This window comes from Carex rostrata, chromosome 1 (genome assembly GCF_964058835.1).
Source record: "Carex rostrata chromosome 1, lpCarRost1.2, whole genome shotgun sequence".
NCBI lineage: Eukaryota > Viridiplantae > Streptophyta > Magnoliopsida > Poales > Cyperaceae > Carex > Carex rostrata.
In genome coordinates this window covers 3,562,377-3,581,055 of record NC_135918.1, presented here as the reverse complement: position 1 = coordinate 3,581,055, position 18,679 = coordinate 3,562,377, and the positions used below count along the sequence as shown (strand labels likewise).

Sequence of the window (18,679 nt, the reverse complement as noted above, 5' to 3'; positions counted from 1 at the left end):
ACTCTGGACATGAGCCAATATGATAGAATATGCAAAATTTACAATGCTTGCCAACAATAGCAGGATTGAGAATATAAAAAAAATAGCAGGATGATTTAATTCTGTTCTTATTTTTCCCTCTTTGATCTGAGAGATGACTTACCAATTTTTAGTATCATACAAGGCCATGAGAGGTCACTCTAGATGATTGATCAAGTTAGACCTTGTAACTAATTGACTGTAACTAACTTTTATCTCTATTCAGTTACATCTTCTAATCCTTGCTGTACAAGGTCTAACTTGTTCAAACATCTAAAGTGATGTAAAAGCTTTCTCTATTTCTGTCCCGTGTCTTTCAACTCTGGGTGGGGGCACCTATTTCTTCTTTGGCCAGCGAGCCTGCCTAGGAAGGTATGCAGCCGTAAAAGATGGAGTTGAGGAGAGATTTTGATCTGGAGGAAGAATTGAGTGATAAAAGGAAGGTGTCCAACCTACTCTTTCAGTTTATAGCGCGCACTCCCTGAATAATCAACTCTTTCCCCTCGTCTCTATTAGATATACATTAGCAGAGGAATTAGGTGTATATATATATATATATTTATATATATTAGTAGAGCATCTCTAAGTACGATCCATGTATACTAATTTTGATATTAGAAATGCTGACATATGGAATACCAGATCGTGAAGCCAGATGATGACTATTTCTATCTCATTTTCTCTACACCAGTACCTGTAGATGTGTGGTTATTGATGTTGTTACTGACACTATGAAGAATATAGAGTGGTGAAATCCAAGCAACCAATCAACGAATCAAACTGCTTCTTTTTGTACAACGTAAGAGCGCATGTGTGACGTGCTCGCATTTAAAAAAGACTAAATAGATATATATTAGTTGCTTCATTAGTTCTTCTCTATCCTTATGTCAGATTTCACATATATTTCCTCAGTTTATGCTTCACTTGATTATATATATATATATATATATATATGGACTGACTAATTTGTTGCTGGTAGCACTTCGGCAAAGTGCTTACGAGATCATATTAGCGTATTTGATGTTCAAACAACAAATCCAAAACATTAGATGTTCAATATATATTACAATGTGCTTGGAGACCAAATTTTATATTTCTTGAATTTTTTTTACTATTTATTAAGCTGGTTTGAAAACCGCTGTTTTTATTAAATTTCTGAAGCATTGAAAACAGCGGTTTTCAAACCAGCTTAATAAATAGTAAAAAAATTCCAAAAAATGTAAAATTTGGTCTCCAAGCATATTTTAATATAGATTGAACATCTAACAGTTTGGATTTATTGTTTGAACATCAAATACTAAAATATGACCCCGTAAGCACCTCGGTCGAAGTGCTACCGGTAGCAATTTAGCCATACTATATATATATATATATATATATATATATATATATATATATGAGGAGGGATCGGATGACACCCTTTTTTGGTGACATCGAATAACATCGTGCATTCTCAAAGTTTTTAAAGTCCAAACAGTCGATCCAAACCGTTCAACATAATGGATATGTTAACATGTGCTTGCAAATCAAATTTTACATTTTTTGGATTTTTTTTTTTTACTATTTATTAAGTATTTAACAAAATCGCTATATTAAGTCCGTTAAATTTTTGTACCTATCTTAATAAATAGTAAAAAAATTCAGAAAAATACAAAATTTATTTTGCAAGCACATTTTAACATATCCATCAAGTTGAACGGTTTGGATCGACTATTTGGACTTCGAAAATGCATGGTGTAATCTAATGTCACCAAAAAAGGGTGTCATCTGATCCCTCCTCTATATATATATATATATATATATATAGGCAGTGGCTAATTTCCTGCCGACCTTTTTTTATTTTTAGATGTCCAAACAATAAATGTAAACCGTTAGATGTTTAATCTATACTATAATCTACTTGGAGACCAAATTTTACATTTTTTGAAATTTTTTTACTATTTATTAAGCTGGTTTGAAAACCGCTGATTTCAATGGTGCAGAAATTTACTGAAATCAGCGGTTTTCAAACCAGCTTAATAAATAGTAAAAAAATTCCAAAAAATGTAAAATTTGGTCTCCAAGTAGATTATAGTATAGATTAAATATCTAACGGTTTAGATTTGTTGTTTGGACATCACAAAATAATGTGCATTCGAATGTATAGAGAGAGAGAGAGTGATTAATGTGCATATATATATAGAGAGAGAGAGAGAGAGTGAGTGATTAATGTGCATTCGAATGTATATGGGCCGTAATGTTCAAATTCGACTTTTCAAAATCTAAACGGTCGCTACGAATCGTTCATCTTGTTCTCCATATTAATATGTGCTTGGAGACCAAATTTTACATTTTTCTGAACTTTTTTACTATTTATTATGTATTTTACAAAATTGTTGATCCAACGATGGCTGCTGATTTTACTGTTTTGTTAAGCCACCGTTGGATCAACAATTTTGTAAAATACTTAATAAATTGTAAATAAATTCAGAAAAATGTAAAATTTGATCTCCAAGCACATATTAATATGGACAACAATATGAACGATTCGAATCGACCGTTTGGATTTTGAAAAGTCAAATTTGGACCATATGTATTTCGGCCCATATACATTCGAATGCACATTAGTCACTCTCTCTCTCTCTCTATATATATATATATATATATACATATATATATAGAGATAGGCTAATGTGCTTCCATAAGCACTTGGCCCGAAGTGCTGCCACTCCATTTTTGATTTTTCAAAATCCAAACAGTCGATCCGAACCGTTCATCTTGTTCTCCATATTAATATCTGCTTGGAGACCAAATTTTACATTTTTTGGAATTTTTTTCTATTTATTAAGCCACTTTGAAAATCGCTGATCCAACGGTGGCTTGCCAAACAGTAAAATCAGGGGTTCACCGTTGGATCAGCGATTTTCAAAGTGGCTTAATAAATAGCAAAAAAATTCCAAAAAATGTAAAATTTGGTCTCCAAGCACATATTAATATGGAGAACAAGATGAACGGTTCAAATCGACTTTTTGAATTTTGAAATTTCAAATTTGAACCATGTGTATTTCAGCATATATGTTTTACATCTGAAACCACAAATTCCTCGTAACTGATAGACCTGAAGAGTAATTAAATTTGTTGGTACTTTTTCCACATGAAATATATTCACTTAAACTATAATATCATAAATTCATAATGGATAGAGAATGCAGCAGTCAGCTCTTCCTTGCAATTGATACCTGTGATATCCCAAGATCTTTTGCAACCTTAGCTAACTAACATTTTGGAACTTGATCTATTTTTTGAAGCAACTCAAATTTGAACACTTGAGCCTTTTTTTTTTTGCAACCCTATCTACCAACTATTTTATGCTGCGCGCAACGTAATGATCTATTATGCCGCACCTTAGAATTTAGCAATTATTTACTCTTTAGGAGGCATCCGCCCCAAATAAGAACAAATTTTAACTGTAACTTACATTATATATGCTTTGCTTCAATCTAAATATTCTTCAAAATCTTTTAATAAGAGCAAACTGATATATGATTAGGGAGAGTGCATGGTAGGGAGAAAATGGGAGATATCCACTATATATGATGGGTTTTGCCGCACTTTAGTAGTATCTCCATATGGAAAGAGATGATGGTAGTTGTAATGCTAGTACAACACTTCAATGGAAGGTGTTTGCCGCACTCTAGTAATGTCCCCTGATGGCAAGAAAAAATGGTAGTTGAAACTCTAATACAACACTCCAATTGAAGGTATTTATAGCACTCTAATAGTGTCTCCATATGACAAGTGAAGAGAGTAGTTTCAATCCTATACAACACTCTAATTGAAAGTCTTTGGAGCACTCTTGTAGTGTCTCCAAATGACAACAAAAGAAGATGATCGCAATCCTAATATTATAACACTTCAATTGAAGGTCTTTGTAGCACACTAGTAGTGTCTCCAGATAACAAAAGAAGAGGGTGGTTACAACCCCAATACAACACCACAATTGATAAACTTTGCAGCACTGTAGTAATGTCTCCATATGGCAAGAAAAGATGATGAATTTGAGTGTCGCTCCAGGGAGTTTCATGTACAATCTAGAGAGTTTTGTATGCCTATTCACGCGGGAAAAAAGAAGTAACTATAAAGCTTGTTTTAATTTCTGTTAGTTCTTATAAGGATAAAATATAAATTATGAATGTAGAAGGTTGATAATTTTAAAATTAATGAAATGGATAAATATGTGAATTTTTGCAATTTTGAAGGACAAATATGATATTATAAATTTTGAGGGGGGAATACGTAATTATGAATTTTTTTTTTTTTTTGGGATACATGAAATTTCCCTATATATATTGGCAATTAATACCTAAAAAAATATATCTCGAAATATGATATTTTCCACGTTTCATACAACTTTTACTAAAAAAAAAAAAAAAGATGCGTGAGATTTGAAATTTCAATGCTTTAAATTTAGTTAATTTCCCCACACTGTCTTTGTACTAAATCCTTTTTATGATTTGTACCATATATATATGCTCAAAAATAAAAATAAAAACAATTTTATTTAAATTTTTTTACTAAATCCTACAGATCAAAACCCACTATTTCCCTTTTCTTCGTTCCTAATTCAGAGTCCAGAAAGGACTAGAATCGCCATTCAAACAAAAGTCAGCTATGGATGCAAATTCTCAAGGTAAAAAACTGAGGGCTCCAATCAAACATGATTTTACATAAAGTAATTAATATGAATTGATCCATGAAATTACCAACCAAAATTGTCAGCCACGATATTTACTCAAGGGAATTATGTTGAAGCATCCCTTTCTTGTATTTAATTTAGGATAGATCCAACAGGCAGGTGCTGGCTAGTCTTTAGCAGTAGTGGCGCGCATGGTATAATAATTACTCAATTACGAAGCAAACGACGCAACTTGTGCAGGAAAGATGTGTAAAAAATAACACAACACAATATAATTGACATGCATCCAGGAAAACAAAATAATATAGGGAAAAAAAAAACAGGGATATACAATTGAGCTCAACAGTTATTCTTGAACAAACATGGATTCATTCAACTAGTACACAATTCGAGGCGTTTAAATTTTACAAATTTCACCATTTCCAGAAAACATTGGATCCACATTTGTATTTCTCTTTCCCTTCACACTCAATCTCCAAGTCGTCAGAGATGAACGGCACTTTCTGTAAATGAAAACATATATTGAAAAGGACATATAAATAATATCCTAGAGTTTATGTTATATAATATGATTTCTGATCATGCGAAAATAATGTAATACTGCAATTTTTGGACATATAATAGTAAGATTATAGAATTGAACCTTTTGTTTAGCCAGATCTTGGCAACCAGTGAAGTTGTAGGGGAACTTGCATGTACCGAATTCAACGGTGTATGCACGTGCAAAGTTCGCACCACTTGTTGCCAACCTTTTCTTGTCATTCAATTCCTGCATGAGACAATTTTTCCTATTTACATCAAAATTCAAGTGCATCCAAAGAATAGAGATTTGATGAGGAACAAAATAAAGCAGGGACTTAATGATGAATGAAATAATTAAACCTTGTTAGCCTTGCTCTTCTCGAGATACTCCTCAATAACGCCGGCTTTGGCCGATGGTGTTATTGCAGTTGTTGCTGTAAGTGCAACTGCAGCAAGACCAAAAAGTGCTGCTCTCCTGCCCTCAACAGCAGCTTGCTTTGTCTCTGGAACCCGTACTTGTTGCACCTTGACTACCGGCAACTTGGCATTTGCAGTAGCAGCAGTTGCGCTTGAAATCGCACTCAACACACTCGAGTTAGCAGATGCCATCTTCTTGGGAGGTAATGTGGTCAACTGGGAGCTTGATGGTTATTTTTGGTGGTTTTTAGAGGAAGAACAATTAGCGGTGTGATGAGGTAAGAGAAACGATGAGCAAGAGGGGGGATTGTGGTGGGAGTGTGCTCAGTGTGGATAAGGTGAGATTGCCTTATGGCTGATTGGATGTTCTATGTTTCTGTAGGTCCCACTATCCAAAATAGTGGTTGGTTTTATAAGGGGTGTGGGACCATGGGAAATACTATTCACAATATATTTTTGTACTTCTCGGTTTGGAAATTAATCATCCAATAATTCCAGGACACAATTAGTGCCATCAACATTGTAAATTTATTAAATATGACATCTTAGTGACTACATATTATAATATTAAAACATGATTTGTCATTATAGTAAAAGTATCTATAAAATTACTCTGTTAATTCTTTTCCAGCTTTAATTGTTCAAGATAGATTTGCCCAACATGCTATGGCTTAGAGATGGCAAGACAAGTTACCAACACAAGCAAAGAACACTCTATAGTTCGCTCAAACAGAGTAGACTGAAAATGAAAGCCACAACAGAAAGAACCCCCACACATATTAGTGAGCTTATTAAAGATCATCAACACCCAAAAAAGCTCAAAAAAATTAAAATCTAGTAGAACCAAAGACACCTCACATTTCACCTCCAACTTGAAAACCTCTTTTCAAGCTTAAACCAAGACTCCATCCCGATCAAGTTATTGAACTCCTCAAAGGTTGCAAGAGAACCCAACAAGTCCCTTGTTGTGCCTTTCTCCTTCAACACATTCAAAACATCAACCATTGCACGTGTAGAGGCATAAAGAGTTGTGAGGGGGTACAACACTATGTGAAATCCCATTTCCTCGAGCTCTTGTGGGGTGTGGAGAGGTGTAACTCCACCTTCAAGCATGTTGCAAATGCGGTAACCCTTCGTGCGTCGACCGATTTCACAGAGCTCATAATCATCTCTCGGTGCCTCCACGAAGCACGCATCTGCACCTGCCTGTCAAAAGAAAGAAAGCATGATAAGAAGAATGCTTGAGACACACACAAAAAAAAAATAATAATAATAATACTATGAACAAGTCATTTTTATACAAAGAAATTTCAACAAAGACGAACCAGAGTCTGATGAATGGGCATTAGACCGAAATGGAGTTGGCACCGGAATGGTGAAAGGGAGTTCAGTGAAATGTAGGTTTTGCATATTTGAGATGATGCCCCTAAATTTTCAATAATTTTCCCATAAGCCAAATGAAGGAAGGCCCCTGTTATTTAACTCTAGGCCTTTACCAATTTTACTTTATGACTGTAACATTTTGTCAATTACGGCAATCAATGGTTTCATAACTAGATCTTTGGAGATCCACTATAACAAAATCAGGAGTTATGGATCAACTCATGGTGGTACAACTTTCATTTTTCCAATAAAATAGGTTTACTTTTGTAAATATGAGAGAGAGCACTCAGCAATTTTCTAATAAGAACGGGTTCTGATTCAACTTCTTCAAAAACTTGGTACCTCCATGTAGAGATTGGCACGTGCAATTGCATCTGACAAGCCGACTCTAGCTGAGGTGGCACGTGCATCAGTGCGTGCAACCAGGAAAAAGTCATGATTTCCTATTGCATCTCTTGCTGAAGCTATTTTAGCAGCATGCTCTTCAGCTGGTATCACCTAACAAAAGAATAGCAGGTAAGGGATTGCACAAATACAATCTTGATTCCGGTATAAAGATTTTACCATATAATTTAAAATTTGAAAGAAGCATTGAAATTGGGATATGCTCGAACAGTACTTGTACACAGATTATCAATACAGTAATTGAGTGCACCACTGGTGCCATTAATTTTATTTTACTCATTGATGCTTGATGATGCTTAACAAATTGAGTTATTAGAATGGAGCTTATCAGCCAGAGCTAGATACATATATAGATAATGACATTTAGAAAGAAATTTCGTTCTCATCTTTCTTTCTTTTTTAAGGTTTGTTGGCGGATATCCAATTCACAAAGAAATTTTAAAAGACAAAATATATAATAAAACCTCCGGAGGACTTTGGTTACCTGTTTACCACGCATATGTCCTTGCATTTCCAGAAGGAAAAAAAAAAAAGCAGGTCAGAATTTTAGATTAGATACTTCAATGATGTGCCTAGAAGTTTGAAAACCAAAAAAAAAAATCAATAGGAAATAGAATTATGCCTCCATGACAGGAACTTTTATTCTTACCACATTTCTTTGGCCACGCTTGATCCTATATATCACAAAAAACAACTATTATTACAAAAAACAATAACCAACAGAATATAGGAATTATCAGGGGGTTGACTGACAAATAAGTACAAAAAAATTATACCTCAAGAAAGCAACCAGCAGCACCGGCCGCAATAAGATCTTGAACTGTTCTTTGCACATTTAAAGCATTTCCACCTCCCGTATCTACACATTATCTTCCATTAAATCAAACAAGTATTCTTTGAGGTAAGTGTAAAGCATTGAGCCCAGGCACAGAAGCTATCAACTTGGACTGGTACCATACTGCCATTAACTGTACAAGTATTGTGTACCAGCACATGGTAGTATAGTAGAATAGAGTGCAGGAAAAAGAACAAACCAGCATCAGCAATTATTGGGATATGAGGTGCAGCTGCACAAACAAACCTAGCTGTCTCTGCCATCTCTGGTGGCCTGAAAAAAAATATAAAAAAATTTAGATAAGACCTTCTGAAATACCATAATATAAAATGTAGGAGAATACGCATGCAAGTGTTTTCTCAAATGAACCAAGGTGTAATATATAGAATAGTACATTAAGTCGATGCAACAAACAGTTAGGCATCTATAATTAAGGTGTATATGCTGAATTCAGGCACTTAATGATCTAACGTTTTAATCCTTCACAATAAATCGCCAATACATTTATTTAGTAAACAAAATAACATTTTTTTTTAAAGCCGAACCATTCACACAAGCTGGATCATCTTTTCCTTCTTTTTTTTTCTTTTCTTTTTTAGGAAATTGATCATATATTATATTCTGACAGTGAATCAAAAAGATCAGGTAATCCATTGAAAAAATCTGAACATTGAAGTGGCTATAGAAAGAATAGAATTTTGGATGACCAGATGCAAAGCATGAAGCTTTATACTGCTCTATTGTAGTTTCCCAATAGAACACAGAATGAGAAACCAAAACAGAGACAGAGGAAAGGGAAGGAGACTGATAAGGCTCGAGCCTATCCAAATTAAACATTTTTATATGCTTCAACACACGTCGTGCAAGATAAATTATTAAGTACTTTTTTTTTCTCTACTGATCATCAATCCATTGTTTCCAACATTTAGATGGCTAATTGAATAGTTTGGAAATACCAATAACTTTATGAGTTTTAAAAACTGTGCTGCATTGCCAATCCATTGCAATGACGCAAAATATAAACACCGAAAAAGAACGAACTAGAGAGAGAAAAGGGGATGAGAGAGACGTGAGAAGGCCAAAGTCAGGCTTGGCAAGGAGAGAAGCTGAAAGCGCGTAACCAGAGATAAACCCAGCGGTAAACCCAGTCTTTTCTACGATCGCAGCTGAGAGAGCGTCGTAGCAGCCTGGCATCAGCACCACGCCTTCTTTCTCTATCAGCTTGTGTATCCTCGTGCTCCCCCCGGCGGATGCTGCTACCGCCACCGAGGAGCGACGCCGCACCGGAGAGCCTCTAATCGGAGAGTGCGAGACTGGCCAGGATTTCAGAGAGATTGAACACATTTTGAAATGAGGAGGACGAGGAGGAGAAGAGAGGAGAGTGGGGTTAAGCCCGACGAGGCGGAGAGAACGAAGTAGGGGTTTAACGGGTTTGATTTAGCGTTTCCCTAACCTCCAGTAGTGATCCTGGACACATCCCGTTATATAACGTTATTAAACGTATTCATATCAACTAATGTACCTCAAAAGATGAGTTCGAATCTGGTCCGTTCATTATATAATGGTACGATCTTAAAGGATTCCATTACATTACATGATTTGCTAGATTAACACGGATTTTGATCGAACGGTCCATATTAAACTCAAACAATGAGGTAATGCAAAGGATCCGGAAACAGGATGTGTCCATTACTTGTACTTTAGGTTCTCAATACATTTATTATCCATTAACCCAGTTTGAAATCTGCATTAATGGTTCTGCAATCTGCGTGCGCATCCTGAAAATCTATCCATTGGATCATGAGAATCTATCCATTGGATCCTGAAAATCTATCCATTAATTATTTGGAGTGGCGAAATTACAAATTAATGAAGTTTGGAGTGGTATTTTTACAATTTCAAATTTCGGAATGGCATTTTTATAATTTGAAGGTTTTGAAGTGACAAATAATTATAAATTTTATATATAATTTTTTGTATGATGTCACAGACTCTTCTAATTTTTTATTTACCTCTAAATATTTTAATTTATTTAATTTATCCCTTAACTCCACAAACTCTTTCTTCTTTAATCCATTACATAGTAACTATGAAGTTAATCATAATTAAATCCATAGCTAAAATAATAAAGAGAAAATTTTCAGTTATACTCATACAAATTTTCAAAATAGTCAATTTGTCTATAAAAAACATCATAATATCTAATATCCCATTAAAATTTAACATTCGTTCTTCTATTCCTCTTTATTTAATTAAATTTGTATTTGATTATTGTAAAAATGCAATTGACAAATATACCTTCACTTATTCCTTCTTTTTGTTGTGTTCCTAGGGACGGATCTCTCTGGATTTCAAGTTTTAGTAGTGATCTATTGGTACCGGTTGACTTTGCCTCTCCTTAAAAAAAATTTTGCCCCCCCCCCCCCCTTCTGAATGTTTGATTTGTAATTCGGGTTAAATTTAGTGTTAAAATCAAAATAAATTTCTTGAATTATAATTGATAATATTAATTATAAGTTATAAGATCAGAAATTATAAGTCAAAACATTGTTTTTTTTTTTTATCGAGTACCCAATTAATTAATAGGTTTAAATTTGATTCGATATTTTTTTGCCCCCCCTGACGAAAATCCTGAGTCCGCCCCTGTATGTTCCCTTCACAAAACGAGATAGCAATTAATCAAAATTCTGAAATTAAATTTTATTTTTTTCTAAAAAATACCTTAAATAATCTGAAACTTGACCTTCACCAATTACTTAAATTCATCCTAGAAGCAAACTTGGAGAATAGGAGCTATCACTAAAAAAAAAAAAAAAATTGAGCTTGATTTGGGAAATTTCATGACAGCTAATGAAAGCTAGACGTGCAAGGAGATGCCCATACTCTTAGACCCAAGGTTCCTTTATCCTTGTTTATATTTGGAAATTTTGAACTACGCCATAAATTAGACTTTGACCCAGAGTGCCAAAGTATCTCTCATGACTTGAGAAATTATGAACTACGCCCACTATGGCACAAATGTGCTTTGATCATAGGGTCCGCACAAAGGTAATCAAATTGCTTAATTAGAGGACTACACAAGGGTTTTGGAGCTGGCAACTCTCCATCTCCAATGTCTGAAGAAGAGGAGAGTGATGAAGATTTATTAGATATATAGTCTTTAGCTTTATACACACTCATATGTTTTCAGTAGTTTCTTATGTTTTGTTTTTCTTAGTTGTGTACTTGTTCTGTGAACTTAGTCTTCTTTTGCTTTTGTTTTTGCTTTATTTTGAATAGATGTATGGACTTGTTATATTTGATTCTGGTACCAATTTGGTACTAAAATCAGATATGCTTTGATTTCAAATGAAATCGGTGATATATACCACTACTCTTCAAAAAAAAAACAATGGATAATTAACTCTATAGATAAAAAAGAAAGAATTTAAGAGTTAAAAAATAAATTAGATATATTTAAGTGTTGAGTGATAAATAAGAAATTAAAGAACTCAAAGAAGATACGTTATATTTATCCAATAAATAACAGATGAGTGACGCTCATATATGCATGTATTTGTATAATACATAATATTTTTATTGTTTGAAAAATGTTGTATTGTACTATTATGCAAGTTAATTGTATATATTGGTGTTATTTTAAAAGAAAATTACCTTTGACACTATGTTACCCTGACACTCGATCCTAGGAAGCCATCGTATCTGTGTCCGATACGTATTCGACACCGACACGTCTCTGATACGGCCACGATACGTGTCAGACACGCCAGCTAGCGTGTCAAGTGAGCAAGCGTGTCCCTACCCTCTTGATACGGTCTCTGATACCTTGTTGAAACCTGCCGATACGCCTTTGTCTATCTGAACACGCATCCGACACGCGCCCATGCACCAGCGCTTCTCCGTGGACCGTGCAAGAACCGCGCTAAAGCCGTGCACCGCGCATGAACCGCAATCAAAAACCTTTCTTTTAGAGCATGCAGGAATCGAACCCCGGACATGTGATTCAACGACATAATAGTTTACCACTCGATCGACCACCTTCTCTTTGTTGTCAAATTAGAGTAGTTTTTTATATATATTTTATGCTTGCGTTATTGTACCAAGTATTTTTATATTTATATAATTGAATTAATATTATAATTAAAATTATATATATAATAAGCGTATTGTGTCGGAGGTTTTTAAAAATTATCGTGTCACCGTGTTTGTGTTGTATCCGACACGATACCCGTACCTGTATCCATGCAACATAGCTTTGACACTATGTATATCTAGCCTATTTTTAGCACTTGCTGCAGACATGCAAAACAAGGTCGAACATGCTACTCATATTCGAAATCGACTCGTACTAATTCGATGTCGAGTTACCTCGAAACAAAGTGTAATTCTGAACTAAAAAACTTATAGCTTAAACTTGACTCGTTAAAACTCGAGCTTACTCGATATTCAACTTTATAATGGCTTGATTTCGACTTGAAACTGATGCAATAGATATTTTTTAAGAAATCGAATCATCTGCTCCCAGAGTTACTGTTAGTGGACCCCAAATTCAAAAATGAACAGTGACTGGCCCCCTTTAAGAGTGACCGGTCCCAATTACAGGGATAGAGAGGGCAGGATTTTCCTGTACCCCGAAGCAGATGATCTAATCTCATTTTTTAATCGGTGAGTCCGTTACTCCGTTATGCTCTCAGATAGTGGATAGTGGGCCCATTACTTTACAGCTTCAAATTCTCTCAGGAACATTACCTATCTAGGATGGTATTATTTGTGCTATTAGATTCGTGCAAAGTAAATGAAAGGTCCGGATTCACCAATTGTAATTAATCTAGCTACTTGTATTAGCCCTTCTTTCTAAAAATAAAAATAAAAAAATTGGTGAGTTGTTGTGCTTTACTGATTTTTTTTTTATCTTTTGAGCATATTCAACTAGATATAAATTAAAGTGATTTTTAATTGATGAACGAATACAAAGTGATTTTTACTCTAGATAACTATTAGCAACTCTCGAAAAATATAATCAATTCTAACAACAACAAAAAAAATTTGTGGAGTATATAATTTGTTAGACAATTTTTTTTCAAATTGTGTTCGGACATCAATATTTTCCATTCATATATTGAAATTATTTTTTCATAAGAAACTCAATTATATGTAATAAGATTGAGAAACAAATAACTAATTAGTTGGACCCCAAAAAAGTTTGCATGACTCGACTCCATTTGTTTCTTTCACAAAATGTCATCAAGTAAATAGATCAAAGAAAATTTAAGGATATAGTTTATCTGAAACAATATAAAAGTACTCTAATGACATGACTAAATAATATACATAAGAAAATAAACATTAAACACAATACTTTATAGTTGAAATAGAGATTGATATATGTTTCACATTCGTAAGCTTTACCGTTTTGACAGTTAAATAATTTTTCAGAACTTAATTTTGATTTAATAAGCAGTAATACATATAGTTTTTTTTAATGAACTTCACTTAATTATTTAAATTTTGATTATAGTAAATTCAATATTAATTTTTTTTTAGTTGTAGCAGCCTTTAGATTAATTATTCTACTCGTTATTTAATTAAATAATAACATTAGTTCATAGAGTGTCATTGTAAATAAATAAATTCTCTATAAAAAAATTTAAAATTTTTTGACAATAACTGTCAAGTACTCTGGGGTTATTATTTAGGAACCCGATAATAGTTTTCCACAAAAAATTTCAAAAAATCTTTGACTGAGATCACTTTCTAGAAGGTCATGAATTTAGAGGTAGTGCGTGCAAGTGTTGAAACATGTGTGTGCAAGTTTTGGTATATAACATATTAAGTATTAATGAGTGGAACTAGGGTGTTCTTAAGCTCACCAAAGTGTTTGGTGAGCTTAACTCCAAAATCCAACAAATTTGTTTCAAATGACGAATCCGAACCATTGAAACCCATCTACCTTACAAATGATGAGTCTACATGTGAAAATTTTAAACATTCGAATTAATTTAGTATAAAGTCAAGCGGTCAAAAAACGTTCAAAAAATGAATGCACTAATTAATTTATTAACCTTTTAATTTTGACCGATTGACTTTATACTAAACTAATTTGAATGTTTAAAAATTTCACATGTAGACGCATCACACGTAAGATAGGCGGGTTCCAACGGTTCGGATTTGTCATTTAAAATTGATTTGATGAATTTTGGAGTTAAGCTCACCAAACACTTTGGTGAGTTTAAGAACACCCTAGTTCTACTCTATCAAGTATATATACTTAACATACCAAGCATGTGTAGAAAAAATAAAAAATAAAAATTGAATTTTGTAAAAAAATGTTACGTAAGTCCAAAAAAAACAAGTAAGGTTAGAAAATTTTTGAGGATTGAAAACGAAGGAACTATCTTCTACTAACAATCTAAAAAAATGAAACGAAAAACTAGATAACTTCTCTATTATTCATAATTGCATTGTAGGTCCGATGTTCATCAGATTTATTTTAAGTTTGATGAGCTTCAAGACTCGTCTGAATGTCTGATCCGCTTTAATATTTGTACGCTCTATTTTAATATTTGTACACACATCAATTTTTATGTACACGGATTATAAAGCGGATTAGATGGTCCTGGGTCCATTCAACCTACTCCATTCTCATTATTTATTAATGTGTGAATAAAGTTAACCACTGTAGCTACTAAGATATAAGATACTGACAAACAATTTCAACAGCATTTTTTTTTAGCACTTCAATCGTCTGCTCATCGGTAAGCAAGAAGTTCCAACCAGCCTAGAACTTGACATCTATTTCCAGAAACAGAGCCACCCATCATAAGTAATGAAGTCAATTGACCACCATTTATTTTTAAAAGTTTTGTATTTATGTCTTATTTTACATTATATTCAAGAATAAAATGTAATGAACAGAACAAATTTAATCTCCATTCATAATATAAAAAAAAAATTATATTTTGAACTCTATCTACGTTAACCCTCAAAAGTCAACGTACCATTCAGTAAATTCCTCGTTGTAGAATTACCAAGATTAAGAAGCCTTGGCCAGTTGGCCGGCGAATAACAGCAATAAAATATGTAAACAATGGTAACTGTCGGAAGTTTTTTTTTTTTTCTTTCAAGTAACTGTCGGAAGTTACTTCTGAACTTTTCTAGTGTGGGAGTGTGGAATAAGTGCTACCCAATTAACCCGTTCACATTATGCATTTATTTTTCCCAATTTATACATTTTTTTTTTTTATAATCAAATGTTACTACTAAAATTATGCGGCTACTGACAATCAACTTAGAGAAAGGGGAGGTATTATAATTGGTTAGAAAAAAGTCTTAGAATTGTTGGTTACTCAAAGATCGATAATTTGATTACCTCTCATAACTTCACAGCCTCTGCGAAGGTTTTTTTTTTAAAAAAATCAACTTAAAACTTTATGAAATTAAAACAAATATATACTACACCAAACGTTTTATAAATTATCTTGTATATCAATTTTATACAATTTTAGAATTATTCAGACATTAATTTAAGGGTCAGGATCAAATTAATTACTCGGCGATCTTAATAATGGTAAAAGCTAATTTGAAATTTTGGTATCCAACTTTTAAAATGTGATATATGTTGTATTTTGCAATAATTTTTTTCATTTATTTGACTAATTTGCAAAATATACAATTATTGAATTTTACAATTTCTTCTATTTTAGAATTATACAGGTTCAAACCAATTGGAATTGCAATGTAGATTGCTTGAACTGAAGAAATCATGAAGACATTTATCAAGAATTTAATTTGTAATATTTTAAACTTGATAAAGTGTGTTTGATGTTGTTTCAACATGATACAAACGTTAGTAACGTTTGTAAAATGTTATAACGATTATACCTTAAAAAAACGCTGTGAAACAACTTGATCAAAGTTAAAATAATCAAAAACGTTGCCATAACGTTTTAATTAAATTTCCAAACTTCAAAAATTCATGTTTTTGATCAAGTTTCCACAGAGTGAAATCGTTGGTAACGTTTGAACTGAGCTGACAGAAAATTAAAAATCCTAAATCGTATTTTGAACTAAAACGTTGTAACATTTTAACAAACGTCTGTAACGTTTTAAGTCAAATTGCTCTTTCTAGAGTTGTCTCTATAAATAGAGTTGTGGGGTCTCTTCTCCACTTAACCCAGCCACCCCTAACATTGCAAAAACCTATTTTCTGTGAGCTTGAGTTCCTCTATTGTTGTGAGAGCTTAGAACTTCAATATCCTTCAAACAACCTCAAATCCACTTCACTAATCTTGAGTTAGATTAGGTTAGAGTGAGTTTTTTAGTGTTTCTCTTGCGAACATTGATTTAGAGACTTCGTTCTCTTCTTGAGTTGTCCTTGTGACTTCCCTTGTTTGTAAGGGCTCATCGGTTCACAAGTTATAAACCTTTCTCATTGGGTATAGAAAGGCGCACCTAGAAGAGGTTGCGACGCTCCGGAGACATAGGCCTTTGTTTTGCCGAACTCCGTTATCACCCTGCATGTTAAATTTCTCTAAACTCATCTATTTACTTTTAATCGCAATTATTTTTCAATTTTAAGCGATTAGCGGTGCATTTAGTATAACAAAGTGGTATCAGAGCAAGTTACTCAAATTAAGACTCACTTAATTCGAGTTAGATCAACTTGACAAATGGCACCCTATAGATGTGTGAGAGAACCCGTAATTTTCGGTAATACAACCAAAAACTTTAGTCATTGGAAAAAAATCATGATTAATTATTTAAACATTCTTGAGATATGGGATGTGGTTGACAAGGGGTATACACCAAAATTCAATACCCCTGTTACCGATAGTACCAATGACAATAAAGTCGAGACTCCCGAATCCAAACAAGCAAAGAAAAAAAATAATCTCGCAATTAATGTCATATATAATTTGGTTAATGAATCGGTTGTCTTAATCTTTGGTAGCACCTTAAGTGCAAAAGAAATGTGGAATGGCTTTGTAAATCGATATGAGGAAAATATTCAAATTAAAAGAACCAAGATAACCGGTTTAGAAACCAAATTGGAAATCTTTAAGGTAGAAGATGGTGAAAGCATCAAGGATATGTATAATAGACTTATGCATATTCAAAATGAATTTACCGAATTGGGAGAACCGCTTTCTAATGATAAAATTGTAGGAAACCTACTAAGAGTCATGCTTGGGAGGCATAGGTGGGAAGGTTTGGTGAGTGTCCTAGAAGCAATCCAAGGAACACACGAATCATTCACACCGGATGATCTCTATGCACACTTTCGGAGTTTTGAAGAGAAACTTTGACAATCCGGAAAGCTAAAGCAAAATTCAAAATCAAAATCCGTAGCCTTTCCGGTACAAAACTGTAACCTTTCTAGCTCTACAAGGACCCATCTATCAAATAACAAATTTCTCAACAAGAATGACCATGAATCATCCAAAGATGTCATTCTCTTATCCAAAATATTTCAAGGCATGCTTGATTTCGAAAGAAAATACAACAAGGAACGTGAAGAGAAAAACAAACAAGTAATATGCTTTGCATGCCATAGAAAGGGGCACACCATCCAAACATGCTTAGAACTACTTCTACACATGAAGAACATGGATGGTGAAGAAAAACAAGACCAAATGCCAGGACAAAAGTATGATGGGTACAAAGGGAGTAAAAAGGCGAAAGCAATGCAAGTTTTCGTAACGTTTTAAAAAATTGTGTAATGTTTTAAAAAGTTGGTAACGTTTTAATTAAATTTCCAAACTTCAGAAATTCATGTTTTTGATCAAGTTTCCACAAAGTGAAATTGTTGGTAACGTTTGAAATGAGCTCACAGACAATTGAAAGCCCTAAATCATATTTTGAACTAAAACGTTGTAACATTTTAAGTCAAATTATTTTTTCTTGAGATGTCTCTATAAATAGAGCTGTGTGGTCTCTTCCCCACTTAACCCAACCGCCCCTAACATTGCAACAACCTATTTTCTGTGGGCTTGAGTTCCTCCATTGTTGTGAGAACTTAGAACTTCAATATCCCTCAAACAACCTCAAATCTACTTCACTAATCTTGAGTTAGATTAGGTTAGAGTAAACTTTTGAGTGTTTCTCTTGCGAACATTGATTTAGAGACTTCGTTATCTTTTTGAGTTGTTCGTGTGACTTTCCTTGGTTGTAAGGGCTCGCCGGCTCTCATCTCTAGTTGGCCGTATGACTTCCCTTGGTTGTAAGGGCTCATCGGTTCACAAGTTATAAACCTTTCTCGTTGGGTATAGAAAGACGCACCTAGAAGAGGTTGCGACGCCCCGCAGACGTAGGCCTTTGTTTTGCCGAACTCCATTATCACCCTGCGTGTGAAATTTCTCTAAATTCATCTATTTACTTTTAATCGCAATTACTTTTCAATTTTAAGCGATTAGTGGTGCATTTAG

General features: G+C 33.7%; 2 protein-coding genes across 2 annotated transcripts; both read right to left on the bottom strand.

The window, feature by feature from the left end:
• Positions 1–4,946: 4,946 nt before the first annotated feature.
• PSAN (photosystem I reaction center subunit PSI-N, chloroplast, putative / PSI-N, putative (PSAN)) lies at positions 4,947–5,967 on the bottom strand. Its single transcript, XM_078300565.1, has 3 exons — positions 5,576–5,967; positions 5,337–5,462; positions 4,947–5,196 (listed from the first exon to the last, which is right to left on the bottom strand). Exons 1-3 carry the CDS (start codon positions 5,822–5,824, stop codon positions 5,107–5,109), a joined length of 465 nt encoding a protein of 154 aa, XP_078156691.1. The 5' UTR covers positions 5,825–5,967; the 3' UTR covers positions 4,947–5,106.
• Positions 5,968–6,210: 243 nt separating this feature from the next.
• LOC144552573 (carboxyvinyl-carboxyphosphonate phosphorylmutase, chloroplastic-like) lies at positions 6,211–9,664 on the bottom strand. The gene is made up of 7 exons (XM_078300556.1): positions 9,325–9,664; positions 8,455–8,528; positions 8,197–8,279; positions 8,070–8,094; positions 7,905–7,924; positions 7,358–7,513; positions 6,211–6,838 (listed from the first exon to the last, which is right to left on the bottom strand). The coding sequence occupies exons 1-7, from the start codon at positions 9,597–9,599 to the stop codon at positions 6,494–6,496; spliced, it is 978 nt and encodes a 325-aa protein (XP_078156682.1). The 5' UTR covers positions 9,600–9,664; the 3' UTR covers positions 6,211–6,493.
• Positions 9,665–18,679: the final 9,015 nt, after the last annotated feature.

Excerpts from the sequence above, each read along its gene's own strand:
- PSAN (XM_078300565.1), bottom strand. The coding sequence starts at position 5,824 with ATGGCATCTGCTAACTCGAGTGTGTTGAGTGCGATTTCAAGCGCAACT. Across the intron at positions 5,463-5,575 it reads AGAAGAGCAAGGCTAACAAG|GAATTGAATGACAAGAAAAG; the intron begins GTTTAATTATTT and ends TGTCTCATGCAG. Across the intron at positions 5,197-5,336 it reads AAGATCTGGCTAAACAAAAG|AAAGTGCCGTTCATCTCTGA; the intron begins GTTCAATTCTAT and ends TTTCATTTACAG.
- LOC144552573 (XM_078300556.1), bottom strand. The coding sequence starts at position 9,599 with ATGTGTTCAATCTCTCTGAAATCCTGGCCAGTCTCGCACTCTCCGATT. Across the intron at positions 7,925-8,069 it reads AGCGTGGCCAAAGAAATGTG|GACATATGCGTGGTAAACAG; the intron begins GTAAGAATAAAA and ends TGGAAATGCAAG. Across the intron at positions 6,839-7,357 it reads GTGCCAATCTCTACATGGAG|GCAGGTGCAGATGCGTGCTT; the intron begins GTACCAAGTTTT and ends TTCTTTTGACAG.